Here is an 18,979-nt window from a genome sequence, read left to right as displayed (position 1 = left end):
GAAGCTGTAACCTCGGTCACGTTCTTGCGGCGACTCAGCCGCCCACTGCTCAGTTCTTTCTCTTACCTCGTGCGATTACAGGTAGGTTTGACAGGTGATATTTTTAAATGTAGTTTTTTAGGGGGAAGGGTTAAAACGGAAGACTTTGCATTGAAAGAAAACAAACACACAAAAAAGCCCCAATATGACAGGTGCTCTCGTAATTAAGCGGATGAGCAGGTGTAAAAACGTGCTTCCGCCGCGTGGTTTGGGGTCGGTTTTGACTCCCAGTCTTGGGTCTGGGTCTGAGGACTGGCACAGGTTTTTCCTGGGGAAAGCGATTGAACTGGGCGTGGGGGCGGGCCAAGGAAAGGCAGCGATGGGACGCCCCCTCGGTGAAGAGTTGGCCGTTTCAGGGCTTCGGTGGGGGGCGTTGGAAGGATGCGGCGAGCGACAGGCGCTTATATAGTCGAGTGCAGGATTTCCTACTTTGTGTTTGAAGCAGAGTATAGCACCCCACACAGGTACTCGGGGCTTATTTGAACATCAGATTCCATCTAGACAGGCAGAGAAGGGCAGCGGGGGCAAACCTTTAGTTTTTCGCGGAGGGACCGGACCCTTCAGCTGTGAAGTAGGGAAAAAGCCCTTGAGCTTTGCTTGCAATATGTTAATATATGTATGTATATATGTTTGATATACATATATCAAAGTACCCCCGCGCGAATCGCTCTGGCTGCCCGTTAGAGTCCGGAGCCTCGGGCTTTGCAAACTTGCACCTGGTATCTGACGCCTCTGGGCGCGCGACGCTCTCCGCGCTGCCAGGGGAACCTGGTCCAGGAGCCTGCCTGGAATCGGAAGCTGGGAGGGAAGGAGCCAAAGAGTCCGCAGTCGGGCGTGTGCTCCCAGGCACCGACCCTCGGGGCTGCCGGGCAGGGCACGCGCCGGCAGCAGTAGCCGCGGCGCCGCGAACTCGCCGCCGGCCCCGCCTCCTGGCGCTCTTCCAAGCAAGCCCCTCCTCCCCGCCCCGCTACAAACGGCGGGACCGCGGCGCCCGGGCGTCACTGAGGCAGCTGCGGGCCGTGTGAGGAGGCCGGTTGCTGGCGCGGCGCGGGTGGGGCGGGGGTTCCGCTGGGTTCCAGGCCGCCTTCCCGCCACCGTCAGACCTGGGGACGCCGCTGCCGCCGCCACTACCGCCTCTCCGCGGAGCCCGCCCGGAGCGAATCCTCCGCGGCTGTGTGACGGTCGGCAGCGCGAGCCGTAGTAGCTGCAGCTCTGAGTCACAGCAGGCAAGTGCGGGGGTGGGGTGGGGTGGGGCGGGGGCGGGCACGCCTCGCCGGGCCGCGAGTCTGTTTCGGACGCCGAGGCTGAGGGCGGTGCGCGCCGCCGCGGCGCTGTGTTGCGGAGTCCGGCCTCGGCTCGGCGGGAGCCCTCGTCCGGGCTCAGGGCGGGAACGTTGGTGGAGGCGGCGGAGGTTGTGCACGGGAAGTTCCTAGAGCTCGACCCCTGGCGGCGGGAGTCGAGGGAATTGGTCGCCTCGGGAGGTGGCACCGCCCCTCTTGTGGGCACAAGCTGGTTGGGGGCGGCGGGAGCCGAGCGGGGCCAGTTGCGCCAGGCAGCGTGCACAGGCGTGGACGTGTCGGGTTACGGCCGCGGGTGGCGCGAGAAGAACTGCGCCGAGACGCAGGTGAGTGTATTGGAGGGAAAGTGGGGGAGGGGGCTTTTCTAGAAAAAGGGCAGGATTCCTGTGGTGGACTGGCACCTCCGCCTTGTGGGAGGCTGCGTGCACTGGGTTCTCCAGCCGGGTGGTGTCTGGTGGCGTGCCCACTTGGTACGGCGCCTCCTCGCGCGTGGTCCTTTGCGCTCCCGGGGCGTCTCGAGACTTGCTGCGGCCACGCAGTGTGCGGAGGTGGGTTGGGACCGTGGGCGCCCAGGACAGAGCAGGGAGGATCCTCGGGCCGCTCTTCCCCTTGCGCCGTGTTAGGTGAGATCGGGCGCAGCCGCGCGAGGTCGCAGCTCGAGGTCGCATCCCGGGTTTGCGCGCGAGCCGTGCGCTGGGCGGGAACCACGGGGCGGGTCGGGCCGCCGGGCGAGGCAGACTCTGGGCTTTCGCTTGCTCGCGGCGGTTGCGGCGGCTGCCTCCAGCTCGGCCAGGAGGGCTGGCCAGCGGCGCCCCGGTGCACGGACGTGTGTGCGCGCCCTGGTGAGACTCGTGGAGTCTCGGGTGGACCAGCCTCTGTTAACCAGCAGGTGCTCCTCCAGTGGTCGTGACAGTGACCAGCACACAGTCTTCCCACGGCGTTTCCTTAAAAGCTGACTTGTTATCCTAGAGGGCTGGAGTGCAGGACATTGCCTCTAGATGTGAGCCACAGGCACGGAGCCGTAGCTGTCCAGGTGGTCATTTAAAATAGTGTGCATTTTCAAAGATCATCTTTACGATAAAATGTTCATCTCCTATCGTCTATGTTTTATGAAAATGTGAGGAAAGGAGGGTTTGTTACCGGCTATCCTGTCTCCTTTATTCCTTCCCCAAAGGATGGTGCTTAATGCCACACGAAATATGTCCGGCAAGGACAAAGAGCTTTTTAAAACTTAATATTTTTGTGGACCTACCCATAATAATTGTCTTAATAAAAATGTAGCTCAGCCCCAAACTTATGGCAATTAAGTCCATTTAAAAACTCTAATAGCAGTTGGGATGTAATTTTCCCATCCTTTTAAGTAAAATCGGTTTGTTTGAAATACTGTTCAGTTGCCCTTGAAGACAACATTGTCAAGAATCGTTTCCCCCAGAGTCGTCTGAATTTTTCATTTGTGCTAAGGCCGCTTTTTCTTGCGGAAGCTGACCTGGAGTCTCCATTTTGGTGAGCGGGTGGAAAAGCTTTCCTGGATCTACTTTCTCATCTGGACCTTTGGTTCTAGAAATGGGTGACTCTTGATGGAGGAACTGCAAAGTTACTGCCTTTGGTTTTGAGCTGTTCTTCATAATACGTTTGTAGGAATGTTGGTTTAACACTGTTCAGGTGTGTGTGGGGTACATACTTTAAGTTCTCTTGGAAATGGGGGAGAGAATAGAGGGGGGAAGAGGAAAACAGTTCTGGAAGATCATGGCTGGGGTGCGGTGGGGAAAATTAGATTTTGAAGAAACACGTTCCATCCAATTTTCTATGCTTCCTCTACTTTCTTTTCCTTCTTGAGAGAATGTTCTTGTGTTTGTGTGCTCAAAGCTGGCCCCTTAATGCCCTTTCGGGTAACTTTGTGCTGCCACCTTTCGGGGGAGTAAGGTTTTTTGTTTTTTCTTCAAAGACCCAGCCTTAGGCCTTTAAGGCCCCCCCACACCCTTTCTCCCTGTCTTTAGGTGTTTCCTTCACTGTGTCTTGTTTGCTGTTAGAAATCATGTCAGGTCAGCTGTTTAAGCTGCCACGCACTCTTTCCCCGTGGTTCAAGAGAATTTCAGTTTTAGGATATGCTACTAGAATAGAACAGGTACCCAAAACTGGTCAGTGTCCGCCAGGCCTGTCTGTTATTTCCTACTGAACCTTATTTTCCTTTTCTAGGCTCAGAATGTATTGGTTGTTAGAGTTCCTTTTTTGGTTTTGGTTTTTTGGTTGGTTGGTTCTGGTTAATGCTTCTTCACCAGAGAAGCGAGGTCCTTCTCTGTCTGGTTCAGCGCTTTTAGTTAAGACTCAGCTCCCAGCTGGTTACTGAAGAACAATGCTCTAAGTGGCATTTCTACTTCCTCATTTCTTAATCCAGCTTTTGGTTCTTTGTATACGGACAGGTGTTCCTGGCTGAATCCTTGTTGCCACTTTCAGCCATTCTAGCCTTCTGTGCTTTTCCTGTTGATGTTATTTTAATTAAAAAAAAAATACTGCTTTGCCCTCTCAAACGTCTCTTTCTCTTCTTCTCTTCTAGAAGGAAGTCCCAAGTTCTCTTTAAGGACACAACAGAGCCATCCAGAATACCCCAGCTTCTAGGCTGGGATCAAACTTTTCCTCTTAATTTGATTGGAAGAAAAAATATATTTTTTAATTTATGATGCTTTTCAGGCATCAGCATGGCACAAGAGCACCACAGTGGCAAATTACTCTTCGCGTTCTTTCTCCCCAAAGAGCTGGGTACTCCTAAATAGCATCTTATCAAGACTGACTTTACCTTCACCTTCTTGATGGCTTGGTCTGCATGGTAGGGTCAGTTCTTTTGCTTCTCGTTTGAAATCTTTTAAAATCTACCACATTATTACATTCTTGTTGCCACCTTTGTCACAGATAATGTTTATTTGGAAGTAAGGGAGGTTGGAGATCCACGGTATTTAGCCTGGTCAGGTTAATTTTTTTGATGGCATTGGGAGGGGCTCTATAGGTGAGATGGTATGGGGCCTGGGTGGTGTGCCACCCTGTGGAAAACCTGCCCATAGCAGTCCTCCCCAGCTGTTTCTGATTCTTTGGAAAATCAGCTGAATGGGCCAATAATCATAGTAAGCTACCACATTAAAGTGTTGATGATGTTGTGTTTTTTCTTTCTTTTTTTAAAGCATGGGTATTTGGTTGGAGGCAGGGCCACTGAATGGGCACATGACCATAATGCCTCCGCATTGAAATTCTTGATTTTTGAACAAGGGAGCCAGTACTTTGATTTTGTACTGTGACCTACAGATTATGTAGCTTATCCTGCCTGGTTAGAGGCTTTCTTGATTGTTAATATTTAGCTGGCAGCATTGCTGCTTTATGCCAATACTATATTATAGAACTGTTGGAAATCCAAGGCTCTGTGCACTAGTGATGCCACACCCAACTCTTGAATTAACTCTGGAGGACATTAGATGCATAGAATGTTTACTTGCTTTGGCCAATTTCATTTTACTGATGTGGCAGTCTTCACTGGTTCTTGTTACTCACAGAACCCACGTGTTGTGTACTCTAATGCCAAATCCATTGTTTTGTTTCTAATTTGGGAAGAACATTTATCGTCTATTTATTTGATTCTAGATACTGGTTGGTTTGCAGCCCTTGTCGATTTCAAGTGCTAAGTGGAAACAGAAGGTGCTTAAGCTTGAAAGGCAATAATTTGTTTTAAGCCTTTTGTGTGTTAAAATATACACTTTTTTTTTTTACTGTTTAAGTAGATTTGGTAACTTGAAATCTGAATTAAAACTAGGAATTAATGTCTAGTAAAAGTCTACAGAGGTTTTATGGTGTATTTAGGAAAATTTTAACTAACAGGAAATGAACAGATTTGGCTTTTAGCATTCATGATGTATATCATGACTTTAATTTTAGTAAGGTCAAAGGAGAACTTTTTTTTAACGGGGAGACGACTTTCTATATCAATAGCCTTGTAGTCCATCGTATAAAACAAAACAAAAGGCTACTCCTCTGTAACAGTGGGTTAGGTGCATTTTCATAGCCATCATCCCCGCTATTACCAATGCTATGTTTCCCAAGATTAGTCTACATAAAAATACCTGTTTTTGGTAAAGGTGTTATTTTCTCAGAGCTATGGGTTTGGTGTTGAATGCATCAATTTCATTAATATTCTTAGCCGTATGTTTCCCTTTCGAATGTTGCTTGGTAGTTTTGTGTGATGACAGATAAGGGTTTTCCTTGTAAGCAGGGTTTATGAGGAGGAGGATAGGTGCTTTGGCAAGGAGTGGAATAAGGAGTAAAATAACTGAGAAGGTCATAGGAATAGGTGGCGTGGGGTTAAAGCCAAACCAATTTGGAGGTTGCCTTATTAATTGCAAGTAATTGTGTTTTATGTTTTTTTGTTTTTTTTTTAAAAACTTGCACTTTCCTAGTACTTGTCTATATTACTGATTTCTATTATGTCAGTTTCTGACTTAAAATGAATAGCAAAGAAGGTTTGACAGGGAAGACCCTCTTTCCCACTTTTAGAAATTGTTTATTTGAAAAAACTGGATGATTTTTCTCAATAGACTTATTTATCATGAGACAGTTATAGTAAAATGTTAGATTTTTTTTTAAAACATGAAGGTTTTGTTTTAGCATCAGATAAGTTTTGAACTACTAGGTTGAGTTTTCTGTATATTTTTCCCTTGTCTAATCTAATAGTGATAGATTTATACCGGCCTTTTTCCTTGACTTAAAAAAGGAGTCTGTCTCATAAAAAGGAAATTTATATTCTATATGATTAGCTTTTCTTTTCCTCCAGAATTTTTGTTGTTGTGGGCTATTCATTACTGGAGATTATTTCAGCAGCTTTAAAGACTATATTAATGGAATATCACAAAAATCCCTATTTTCACAAATATCAGACCCATTAACTGTTCTTTCAGGATGGATTTTCATTTTATTTTGTTTTGCATTTAGTTAGCAGTGGTCAGACTCACTTCAAGCTCAGTATTTTCACTAATTTTATCTCCTTATGAGAATATGGGCAATAGTTATTTCAGAGTTCTCAGCTTTCCTATATTTCCTTATTATGGAGCCACTGTAAAATTGAAATTTCTTGTTAAGATTGAGGAGTTTTGAGTCTCTTTGAGCATCTGAAGAAAGCTGCGGGCCCTCTTTCCCAGGAGAAAGTCACATATCCAGAAATTTCCATACAGTTTCTACCATCTTGCCCTCTGGAGTAAAGACTATTAAAATAAGGTTCTATTTAGGAAACAGGACTTTGAAAATTGGAGTTGTCTTACATTGGTGAGAGCAGGGAGAAATTCAGATTGGTTCTTGTGTGCCGTCGTGTTAGTGGTGTGGGCCTTTAGCTTTCATCCAAGGCAGTCTCTAAGCTTCCTTGTCTCCTCATAGGTTGTTTTAAAATTCATTCTGATTTTGTAAACAAATATTATACATGTAAGGTCTTCTTGTGAACACAGTGCTGCCAGTTTAACTACTGAGTTGTCTTGCCTGAATAGATTTTGTCACTTTGGTTGAAATTCTTAATTTAGCAGATCCAGGTGGAAAATACTAGGCTGGTATTCTGAAGTTTCCGTCATCTGGTTTTGGCTCAATTACCTATGTCCTTGGTTTTTTAACCTTTCTTTGAGTGTGAAACCTCACACCTCATTGACGGGGTGAAGATGAGCATATTGAAGTATGAGATTTCTGGCAGCGGAATGACAATGTTTCCTGAATTGGAAAAGTGGTAATAGGTGGTCCCCATAGATGAGTTTTATATATTTGGCCTTCAATGTGTTATTATGAACCATTGTTTTTATAACATACCATCTTTATAACATACCATCATACAATGTGTATTTCTGCCACAGAGAAAGAAAATTCCCAGACTGTAGGGAGGTTTTGGGAGAATTGTGACTTTGAACATTTCAATATGGAAATAGATATAAATATATCAATGGAATTTGGAAGGGAAGTTTAAAATGCATTTTTTTTTCTTGAAAATATAAATAAAGCTAAGAGATTACATGTGAAATTATGAGAAGTTAGCCAGCTAACATTCCAGGAATATAAATATCTTAATTTAAATTTTCCATCTTTTTTCAATGAGAAGTCAAATTTTAAAATTGAAGCATTTACATTAAAATAATCAGCCCATATCTTCTTGATTTGAATTTTGTTTGATCTCTTATCAAGGATCTATTCCTATACATGAAAAAAATGAAATTTACACTGAAATAACATTTTTCCCCTGTTGGTTTCAATATCTTTTTACCACCCCAAGTGAAAAGTCATTGATGGATGCCCTATCAAGTAAGTTATTGGAAATGGCTCACTTGTTCAGTTTTTAAAGGATGTTTAACACTTTTTTATTCTTTAGGCATCATTTGTGCATATCAGAAGTATAAGAGGTATGTCTCAAAGCAAATAAGTCACAGTGTGTTTGAAAATAAATTCACCGAATTGGGTAAGGTAGGGAAAACACTCCTGGAACTGTTTGTACTTGATCTTGAATTTCCTCTGAGCTGCTTTTCAAAAGTGAGCTTTTTCTATTTCACTGTTGCTGCTGCTCTACTGGGGGTACCTTTGGTGACACGAGGATCATCCATCTTTATTGCAGGACTATCTAGAACATTTTAAATATACAAAGTTTATTATAGAGTGAGCAAGTTTTTATGACCTCTTCCCCGGTAAGGCCTATTTCTGTATGAGTTTGCTCAACACCACTTTCTCTCCCCTAGGTGCTACTTAACTGGTTGCTGGCTTATTTTGTTTAAACCCTTGGGGTCCTTTTTGGCCTATGGCTGTGAATGACTCATGGACTTTTCCCAAATACCAGGTCATCAGTGCTTTAGGTTTTCATCCCTTCCTTGCCGTTGTCCCTGCAAAGAACTTGAACCACCCACAGCCTTCCACTCCTCTCTGTGACGCCTCTTGCTAGCCCTCTGTCCCTTAGTCACCTGTCTATGCTTCGGAGCCCTGTGCCAGTTCTGCTGCTAGCCTGGCAGTTCTGGGTCAGGCATAACCTACGCACTTGTCCCTTTCTTTTCTTATTCAGCTTCCACTTTTGCATTGGCTCTTAAGCATTTTGTTACATTTTATTCACTGAAGGTTATTTTCTGTCATCAAGACAGTTGCCGCTATTAGAGGACGAAAGGGAGAAATGGGTTATCAACTGACAAGTGGATTCTGCCACGGGTCCCAGATGGTGGCCCATGGGCTGCATATTCTGGGGCTGTTTCATTTGGCCTAAACTGTGTTTTAAAAAAAGTAGTGAGTTGTTGATTTAGGCATTGGCCAATATCATGTAAGGATCTAGAGCCATATTTTGTGTCTCTGGAAAACGTGTGAAGGTGGAGCAACGCTGAGCCCATATTCACTGCACTGTTTACATGGAGCATGGTTTATTTCACTTCAGAATACATTGTTGCTTGGCCTTTGTGGGTATTTGAGTTTGTGATTCTAATGCTTCAGTTCCTAAAGCCATGGGAATTAAAAAGTTTATTAAAATATCTAGACAAAGGCAGTAGTTCTGAAGACTTCAGTTCTTTTGATTTTCTTTGTGTTTGCAAATAACGTTTGAATTATGTTAGATTGTTCCTTATAAATTTACATCTTGAAGTCTTCTTTATTTTACATAGAGAAGTCTCGTCTTGGACCTCCTCTTCCTTAATGCCTGGCTGCAAGACAGCTTCTCGTTCCTTTACAAGATGTGCTTGCATCAGGGTATCTTACCTTTTTTCCCCTCTCCCTGGGATTTTAAACTTGCCCTCATTGGGAGCAGAGATTTCTTCCTGCCTGTTGCCTGCTTATATTTGTTCAGATGCTTTGAGGTCAGCAGAAGTTGCTTGGTGCTGTGAAAACTAATAGGATGTTATGAGCTGTTTCAAAGAGCCCCATGGCCCACCTGCTAACCTCATTGCTGATGATGTCAGCTTAGAAAAGACATTCTCCCCTCAGAATGCTGTAAAAAAGAGCTGATATGAGAGGTTACCAGGTGTGAGGTTTATGTGTGTGTTGTTCTTCTCTCCTTTTCCCCCTTATTTTTTTTTTTTAGTTTTCAGCCTTTTCGAAACCCCCTCTCCAGAAACAGCAGGGCAACCCAGCAAAGCTTTCTCCCACGTGTGCAGTAGAGCAAGCTGATACGCCAGCAGAAGTAGAAAGAGGCCCCACATGTCGTGTTTGGACCAGTGTTGTAATTTTATTTTACAATAAGGAAGGTGGATATTATTAATCTACTCCTGAGCATAATAGCACAATTTGAATAGCAGAGAGCAACTTTGGTGTGCGTTAATGTCTAGTGAGATGAATACAGATGAATGGTAAGTAGGTAGAAAATGTCAGTGTAGAGCTTTCCTTTTGGTGACTTTAAGCACTTACATTTCCAGTTAACTTTTTGTTCAGCCCAGCACACAGATATGAAGACCTGTTTTATCAACCCAGCATTAATGTAGCTTCTGAGGATGGAACAATGCCTATAAAGCCCTGCTCTCCTGGCAGCCACTTGAGCTGGGCCAGTCATAACAAGGAATTAGAATGTGTCCCTGTATTGAACATCTTAGCAAAACCTTTCAGAATAGTAGGAGCTTAATGCTGGCAGTTTTAAAAATTGGTGCAGTTTCTAGCCCAGCCACATTTTTTTAATATTTGGGAGTGAGTGAAAGTGTGTGCTTAATTTGAAAAAAACTAATTTTGAATTAACTGTGTGTATAGTTTAAAAAATACTGTAGGTCTATTCTGAACTAATTTTTAAGAGGCACTTTAAAAATAAACTCTTGGTACCAAGCATCTTCCATGATTATATGATTCTTTTAGATGAATATATTGCTTATTTTGACATGCCCTGGAGTGTCTTGTTGAGGGGCTTCCAGGGTGTTTTCATTGTTGGGTGGGGTGGGGCATTGAGAATTTGTTTTTTAAAAAAAGAATCGTGTTTTATCTTCCTAAAGGTTGAGAATTATTGTCATGGAGCTTCTACTGTGCTATTAGAAAGGCTTTGGTTTTGGTGGGCTGGTAGTTACCTTGGAGACTAGACCTTTTCCAAATTCATCTAAAGTTTTTTCTTCTAGTTTTTTTTAAAAGGATCTTAAGAAATGTCTTCACGTTTTTTGTATTGGGACCATGTTCAGAAGCCAGGGAGTTTGTGTAGTACTTATGGTTTCATCACACATTATTACTGAGTGCTAGGTACTGAGAGAGCTTTAGAGAAATTTATAAAGCATCCTTGTACTCATTCCTTGGTCTGCCTGCTTAAGGAGATGCGGCAGAAAACGATATCACAAGCCTCCCCCTCTAACTTTAATAGTAGTTTGAGGACTTGAGAAAAGGGACATATCTCTATAGTCTGGGCATTAAGGATATGGCCAGGATTCTGCATATTGTTTTGGGGACAGGAGTGTGGTTTTCTTGGTCTCAGTTGTTTTGTGTGTATATTTGCTTAGTTTTTGTGTCTTCCCTCCTCCCTCCCTCCCATGTCATTGTCATTCCTTTTGGGTCTCTCTTTTGTTGTATGAATAATTACTTCCTAGTTTGCCAGGAGTCCGGTCACAGGTAAAGAATGTTTATGCAATGCAGAACCTGCCAAGTTTAAGTTGTGGCTGGAGAGAGACACCACTGCGACTGTCTTAATTCTGCTCTTGTCCAAAGAAGATCGGATCCCAGGCATGTGTGTGTAACCACTTGAAGCCTCCAGTGTTTCCCCCATGGTTTTACTCTCTTGATAGCATGATGTGCCAGGAGCTTCTTCTGTGTATAACATTTATTTTTCAAAACATTTAGGAAAAAGTCATAAGGATGATAAAGTTTTTTGGACTCCTTCCCTGTTAGTATAGTTCCAGTAGTAGTAAGCCAGTGACAGGTTAGAATCTGGGATGCTTTTAAAAACACTGATCTATACCTTCTCCTTGATTCTTGCTCATGCCTAAGACCACGTCTGCCAGGAACAAGGGTTCTTAAGGCTGCTCATTGTAGCTTTCTCATGCCAGTTCTTGATGTTCTTAGGTCTGCCTGTTGCTTTTCTCCATTAATGGCATTTACATTTCTTACTTCGGAAAGGTGATTGGACAGCCTGTATGCTGCTTCATCTCCTTGTTTTGCTGGAGAGGCTCATTCCCTCAGGTGGAACTGGCTCTTGATTCTTGGACTTTTTAAAAAGGATTTGGCTAATCTACCTGTATTGTTTGTGGACAGTAGGGGGCAAAGTTTGATTTCTTGGTGAACAACATAGTTTGTGATCCAGAGAAGAAAAGTGAAGGGGTTGGTTTTTCCCCTTTTGTACAACTTCTAAAAGTAACTTCTAAATTATTGCCTCGTGAGAATGCAATTAGAGTAAGAAATTTTGTATTTGATGGGACAGTAAGGAGCTGCCTGTTTTTAGTTGCTGAAAGCCCTGGCTGTTAGGACAGAGGAACAGGTGGAATTAGTAATTGAAGGTGGTGTACTGCCCACAATGATGGAACCAGGAGACACGAGCATTGTGTTTTCTGTTCTTCCAGGACTTCACCACAGTTCCCTGGGATAATGAGTTTACAGATGAGGGAAATGAGGCTCAGAGGTCAGGTGGTTTGTTAAAATCATCCTGCTGGGTGGGTGTGAAGGACTTAGGTCTGTGACTCCTAGTTCACTCCCTGTTACCTTGGTCTCCAGAATGATGTTTTTTCTACCTCTGGTAGTTCTGTTGGTTGTAGTTTCAGGTGGCTGAGGACACAGAGACAGATCCGACAGGCAGCTCGACGACTGTGTCATCTCCAGGCCTTATTGTTTGGCCCCTCAGTGGTGGGGCTGTTGTAACCTGTAGCCACTCCCAGCAGAATGCCCATACCTATTTCCCCAGGGCCAGGATTCTGACCTTGCATTTTTTTTTTTTTTTTTTTTTTTTTTTTTGCGGTACGCGGGCCTCTCACTGCTGTGGCCTCTCCCGTTGCGGCGCACAGGCTCTGGACGTGCAGGCTCAGCGGCCATGGCTCACGGACCTAGCCGCTCCGTGGCATGTGGGATCTTCCCGGACCGGGGCACGAACCCGTGTCCCCTGCATCGGCAGGCGGACTCTCTACCACTGCGCCACCAGGGAAGCCCCTGACCTTGCATTTTTTAAGGTCTATGACCAGATGACTTCTGGAAGAATTCCATCACAGGCTGGTGTCTTGTTGCCAGCTGGCAGTCTCCACTTGCAGGATTACTTTTTGGAACTATATAAAGTATAGATCTATAAGTGAGGAAATGAAGGCACTGTCTTCAGACTTATTTTAGGATTCTGTTAAAATCAAGAAAAAAAGATTGTGATACTGTGAGCTCTATTCCTGGCGAAGGTGACATTCTGATAACCCTAGCTCGTTGTAGTAGAGAATCTGTAAGGGCTATTCCTTAAAGTTGTTACGTTTCTGGGACTAATATGTTCCAAACCTGATGGGCTTTTAGAAATGCACCTATCTTTGTTCTGAGAAAAAGTTGCAGGTCAGGTGCTCCATAGGATGTATGATGTCCAAACTTGAATCAACAAAATATCTACCCAGTAAAGATGGTTATTGATTTATCTTGTTTCTCCAACTTAACTGTCAGAAAAATCTGTTGGAGGGAGGGGGGATGGTGAAGAATACAGATTCAAGATAATCTTTCTGTTCTTCCCTAGAAAGGGGACATCTGTCTTGTTTATTATTTTATCTCTTGCACCTAGTGTGTTACTTGTTTGTAGTAGAAATACAGGAAGTTATTTTTTTAATTCAATTGAATTCAGAGTCTGGAATTGAGATAATACAGTACTTGAAACTTACTGTCAATTGAGAAAGTTTTATTTGCTTCTGTAGGTAAACCATGAATGATAGGTGATCTTATTAAAATTTTAATCACTACAAGGAAATTTTAGCAAAAAATGTTGGTTTAACTAATGCCATATTTCCTCAAGTCTTAGATGTGCAATTTTTACATAGTTTTTGAATCTCATAAATATGTCCACTTAATGTAGTGATGTTTATTTTTCTTACAGCTGGGAAGCTAGTGGTGCATCTTTCAATCCAAGATATTGTAGAATAGAGACGCTTCTTGTTAACGTGTCCCTTGGTTTCTTATCTTTGTGTATATTTTACTCTTTCAAGCCTATAAATATTATCCTTGTGCTCTGTGAAGCTGTTGTAAACCTAAAAAAAAAAAAATAAAAAGAAAATCATCTCTACATATTTCAAGCAAGTGTCTCTGGTGTAAAATTGGCCCAACAGGCTATGCACATAGCGAAGGAGTATAGCATAGCAGTCAGGTGGAATCCTGCCAAGGGTGCTCCATGCTGTTTAGCCAGATTTAGGACATCACAAGATGAAGCAGAAGTTAAGATAGGTATTGAGAATTCAAAGCTGAATAGCTTTTTATATCATTTCATCGTATAGGACACTGCAATCCTAACCTTTGACTTTAATAAATAGCCTGCACTTCCTTTTAATTTCTGTAAGTTTCTTTTTTTTTTAAAGTTGGCCTCCACTATCAAAAGATTTTGAGTGAAAGGTTTCTGTAGTTCCCCAGTTCTCTAAGAAATTCAGAAACATAAAGAGATCAGGGGACTTGTTGTCAGGTCTTGGGTATTTTATATTGAGCTTCCCTAAGGAGTTTTATGGAACTTTACCTGTAAGGAATTTTTCATTGTGGCTGGAACCTCTTTCTCTTCCCCATTCCCTATGATTATTTCCTGTTTGTTATTGTCTAAAGAAATGAAGCAAATTTGCTGACAGTTTATTAAATGACTGTTTGAAAATGTTCACTATTCCTTTTTGCTAGAAAGTGGCTTCTTAAAACTTTAAACTTTCCTCTAGACCTACAGCTTTATAGGATTTAAATTTTTATGCTTGTGTTGTGCCTGGCCTCCTGACCTTAATGATATTTTGTTGTCTTCTTGATTTCTTATGCATTCACTTTTTTTGGATTGTTTATCAACCTCTTTTACTCTGCAGTAGTTTAAAAACAATTATTTTTCCAGCTTATACATGAAAACATCTCAGTTTCCTTAGTTTCATTTACTTAGTAAACATTTTGTTCATACTGTGTACCACACACTGTCTTAGATACTGAGATATAGTGGTGAGTGTGATCTAGTCTTTGCGGACATGAAACTCAGAGTATTGGGGGAGACACATGTTAAAGCTCTAGAAGTTATTATTTATAATGGTGATTTGTGTTACGAAGGGCAAGAGTCTTTGGGGCTCCTAACTTAGTGTGGGGTGGTCAGAGAAGTTCATTTGTTAACTTCATCTTACCTCCCATCTACCCTCTCCCTGCCTTACTCCATCAAAGGCAGACGTTTTGTTTTTTAATTTTATAGGCAATAGAATATTAGAATAGAAAGGGGTCCTGAAGTTGAACTCTCTTTTTCCCTGATAAATTCATGGTGAACTTTGAATCCTGGATCTGATCCCTGCCATCTAGTTTATATCCCACCAAAGGTCTGGCTTTTTTTTTTTTTTTTTTAAACAGCCAAGAAACAAACTGTAATGTTCTCAAGTATACCAGTAATTTAGCAGCTTTCACACTAAAAACTATACAACCACTGCCAAGTCCAGCAGTGTTATCTGCATAGTCTACATCTTTCACTCGTGGCTTTGAAAATGCGCTGCTCTACTCAATTTTGAAGTATAATTTATCAACATTTTTTTGATAGTACTTTTCTAGTGTATAAATTGCGGTTGTAAAAACTATAAAGAGAAATGTCTGTTAGGCTTTTTGATTTGGTCTAAAGGACTTTACCTACTCGCCCCAAATTATAGTTTGTCATTGATTGAATTGTTTGGTTAATTTATGAATAACCTTTTATAGAATCCCTCTGCCAGATCGAGGCAACCCACCCCATTTCTTCACAATACTGTGTTCCTCCCAGTATTCATTTAAATTTGAGCTAAAATCAAATACCATATTATTTTGGAATTGTCTTTGAAACATTCGTTGGGATGGGAGAGGCTTAGGCAGTTTTCTTTGTAGAAACCTTGGAAGACATTTATTGAAAAATACTTCTTTCTTAAAATGACCTGAATGGCTTTTGGGCAGTCCCTTAATTCTAAAGGGCTATGTGTGTTTGTAAGAGATTGGTAGCAGAGTCTGGGAAATTGCTCTAAGTAATCAGAAAAAGACAAGAAGAAAAAGAGGTTAGAGAAAATGAGGAAGCGAATTCTCCATGTGGCTTGTTTCCTCAACCCACAAACATCATCAGAACTATAAACAGTACTGTGAATTTATGACATGGTATTTTAAAATGATACCCCACCTACTTATTAGATCATTACATTTACTAGAGTATATTCTTAACTCATTGTTTTCCTCAGAGAGGTAGACTCTGTTTGCATTTTTTGGACACTTATTAAACGTTGTTTTCAAATGCATTGGAAGCTCCTTGATGTCAGTGATCCTGTTTACAGCTTTGTTCCTCGATATAGTAGATCCCTATATTTTTAAAATAAAGTTTAAAATTATAAAATTACACATGCCAAAAGTAAATACTACATGTAAGTTTTTTTTTTTTTTCTTTAAGGCATACTCAGCTTTCGTACTCAGGTTAGTGAGAAGTTGCCATGTGTAACATACATATTTGACCAATTGTAGTTAATCAGAATTCTTAACATTTAAACTGAGCACTTTGAGATTTTTTATGGACATTAATTATTACTATACAATACTATTTAAGTGCTGGATAGTAGATAATACAAAAAGTCATCTTAGAATATTAAGTTAACAGTGCTGTTTGTCTTCATCCATTCCTGTGAATAATTAAGACTTTACCATATCTATTTGCAGTCTCCTAGTTGGTGAATTTAACAGTGGACCACACAGGAAAAGATCTGGGGTGATGCTTCTGTAACCACTTTGACAAGACTGAGATTATGCCTTTTACATGTATTTATGACCTGTTTTATACAGCTTCAAAGCATGCTATATTAAAAAAAAAAAATCCCTGCTTTAAGACTGGATTGAAGTGGCCGTGTTTGCCAGGATTAAGGAGGCAGGCTCCAGGGATGACTGCCAGGCTGGTCTAACAGCAGTGTGAAACCTCCTTTGGCTGTTGGGAGAATGGCTGCTTTCTGCTCAACACTGAGTCTTTTTGGAAGCAGATAGAGAAGTTGAGGTCCAAGGTGGATGCTCTGATCAAGGATGGCTAATCTTAAGAAGGGTTATTGGGCTGGGTATTCCTGAGGTATATGTGTGGCCCCTGTACACACACACACACACGCACGCACGCACGCACGCACGCACGCACGCACGCACAATCCAGGGTACAGCGGCAGCTCCATCTGGTATGTTGCAGGCCTGCCGTGACATAGAACTGTTTGTTCTAAAGCAACTCATTTTAAAGCTGCAATATGTTAAATGGGCAGCCCTTCATTTGAAGGCCCGGGGTATGTTGGCAGTTTATCAGCAGCAGGGTTGTGATCTTGTCACTTCTTGTTAATAAAGGCTTTTATTTAGCTTAGCAAATCATATCTCCTGTTAACATCCACTCTTTCAAATGGTAAGCTTGAAAGGGATGTTTGTGACTTTTTATTAATTAGTAGCCATCAGGGTGCTTTGGTCCTCCCTTGTGATAGCCATTTAGCTGCATTTCTTCTACTGAGATGGCTTGTCTTAACTAGGAAAACCACCAGATGATTAAAATGATCCTTTTTTTGTTTGTTTGTTATTTTTGAAATGGTTTTTTATCTTCCCTCTAAGGTGGCCATTTCCTCCAGTCTCAATTTCACTTCCATTTTTAAATTCCTAGCAGGGGTTTTATCAGAGCATTTACTTTCCCAGTGCAGCAGTTTGACTTTCCCAGCACTTGTTTTGTTTATTTCCGGGCAGCCCAAGAGAATAAGTATTTTGTCTTCAGATTTAATGTGCATTTCTTATATATAGCAAATTCAAGGACATCAGAGAATGTCAGAGCTGGAGGGGCCCTTACCCACAGTGTTGATGAAAACCCTCATTTTATAAACATGGAATTTGTGGTAAAGGTGTTGCCTAATGTCTTATAAAAAGCGATAGCGGTTGGTGACTCTAAACCCATAGCTGGTTCCTGACATGCCTTTCCTTCTCCCAGTTCCCTCTCGGCACTGCTGCATTATTTCCATTTCATTTTTAAAAATGCAGGCGAAGTCTTGGTGGGATTGTAAGTTGATAGGATTTTTTAGAGGGCTTTTTGGCAGCAACTTAGCATAATTAAAAATATAAATTGACTATGAACCAACAGTTTCTATCTTTAAATGTATATTTTTGCTCTCTTGTATAAGGTATTTATTGCAAGCATTGTTTGAAATAGTAAAACCTTGGATATTTATCAGTAGGGAATCATTTATATTAATTTGGGCCATCTCAGTTATAGTCAGCTCCTCTGTATCTGCAGGGAGTGGGTTTCCACGTCCACAGACTCAAACAATTGTGGACTGTATACTATGTTTACAGTCGGCAGATGCAGAACCAGAACCGGATATGGAGGGCTGACTTTGGGACTTGGGAATCCTCGGGATTTTGGTATCTGTGGGGATCCTAGAATCATTACCCTGAGGATACCAAGGGACCACTGTATAGCCATCTATAAAGAAAGAATTCTCTTATGTGCTGATATTTAACTGTAAAAAGCAAGTTGCAAAGATCATTACAGAAAGATCTACCTGTGTGTATCAACTAAAGTATTTGCTTTCCTCACCTGTGCTTGTACATGTTTGTATTGGCTTTGAAAAGGTTCGAATTGTTAATGAAACTGTTAACTTCTGGTGTGTGCGTTGGAAGAATTAGATTTCTTTCATTTTATAGTGTTCAACAGTTATCTTTTTGCGTCATGTATACATTTTAGTTTGCAAAAATATTAACATGCAGTTACTAATTACTTCAAAAGATAATCCCCCTTGTATTTTTCAAAGCATTTTAGCAGATTTTCAGTATTCTCTGCATCTCAACTGTTTATTAATGTTTGGTGCCTCGATAGAGCCTAGCACTGTGCCAGGTCTTTGGGAGTTCAGGAGCAGTAGGATATGGATGCTATCCTTAGGTTAAGTCTAGTTGACAGCCTGTAGTCAGGAAGTGTGATGAGTTGATTGTGGGAGAGGGGGTTTGGTGAGGGCTGCTGCATAGTTGGGAAAGGTTTGAGAAACTAGGTAGATGTGAGTAGCACTTTGGGGAGGTTTTATAGAGGTAGAGGGAGACTTTTTTCCTTGGAGAAAAAGAGGGGGATTAAACATGATGTACTCCCAGCATATTGAGGAAATAGCTTTGACTATTAGAGTGTGGTTAGGTTTCTAGAGGGCCTTGAAACTCAGGAAGGAACGTTTCCCTTTCTGTATGGTGTAGGGTGTTGTAAAGCCTTTGGAATATGAGCATAGTAGGAAGAAAACTTGAGAGAAACCAGATTGGGGACAATTTTGTAGGATGACCTGGTGCAAGGAAAATGGAAATAAAGGATGTGGGTTGGTATGGCAAAAGCAGCCCTAGAAAAGAAGGAGCAGGACTTCAAGAGTGAAATGAAATGTGATTTGGTGCCTGACTATGGTGGAATCTAGCAAATGGAAAACTACTACTTGGCATATTGTATACTGTTAGTATTCGCTAAACCAAAGTAAGTATGCAACATGAAACATAACTTATTATGCTTTATAAAGTGTCTTTTCTGAGAACCAGAATATAGAGTTTATTCATGGTTCCCCTAT

At 41.9% G+C, this 18,979-nt stretch overlaps 1 protein-coding gene across 1 annotated transcript in view; it reads left to right on the top strand.

Moving 5' to 3' along the window:
* Positions 1 to 420: 420 nt before the first annotated feature.
* ELAVL2 (ELAV like RNA binding protein 2) overlaps positions 421 to 18,979 on the top strand; it is a gene marked incomplete at both ends in the record, with an annotated part of 129,568 nt that continues 111,009 nt past the window's right edge. Inside the window, one exon of the mRNA XM_082657528.1 lies at positions 421 to 503. Within this exon, the coding sequence (XP_082513654.1) occupies positions 421 to 503 (83 nt within the window). The remainder of the gene's footprint in view (positions 504 to 18,979) is intronic.

The sequence above is a fragment of the Grampus griseus genome, assembly GCF_964374135.1.
Source record: "Grampus griseus genome assembly, chromosome: 6".
Taxonomy (NCBI): domain Eukaryota; kingdom Metazoa; phylum Chordata; class Mammalia; order Artiodactyla; family Delphinidae; genus Grampus; species Grampus griseus.
Note: the sequence above shows the minus strand (reverse complement) of the source record. Positions and strands in the feature narration are given on the sequence as shown.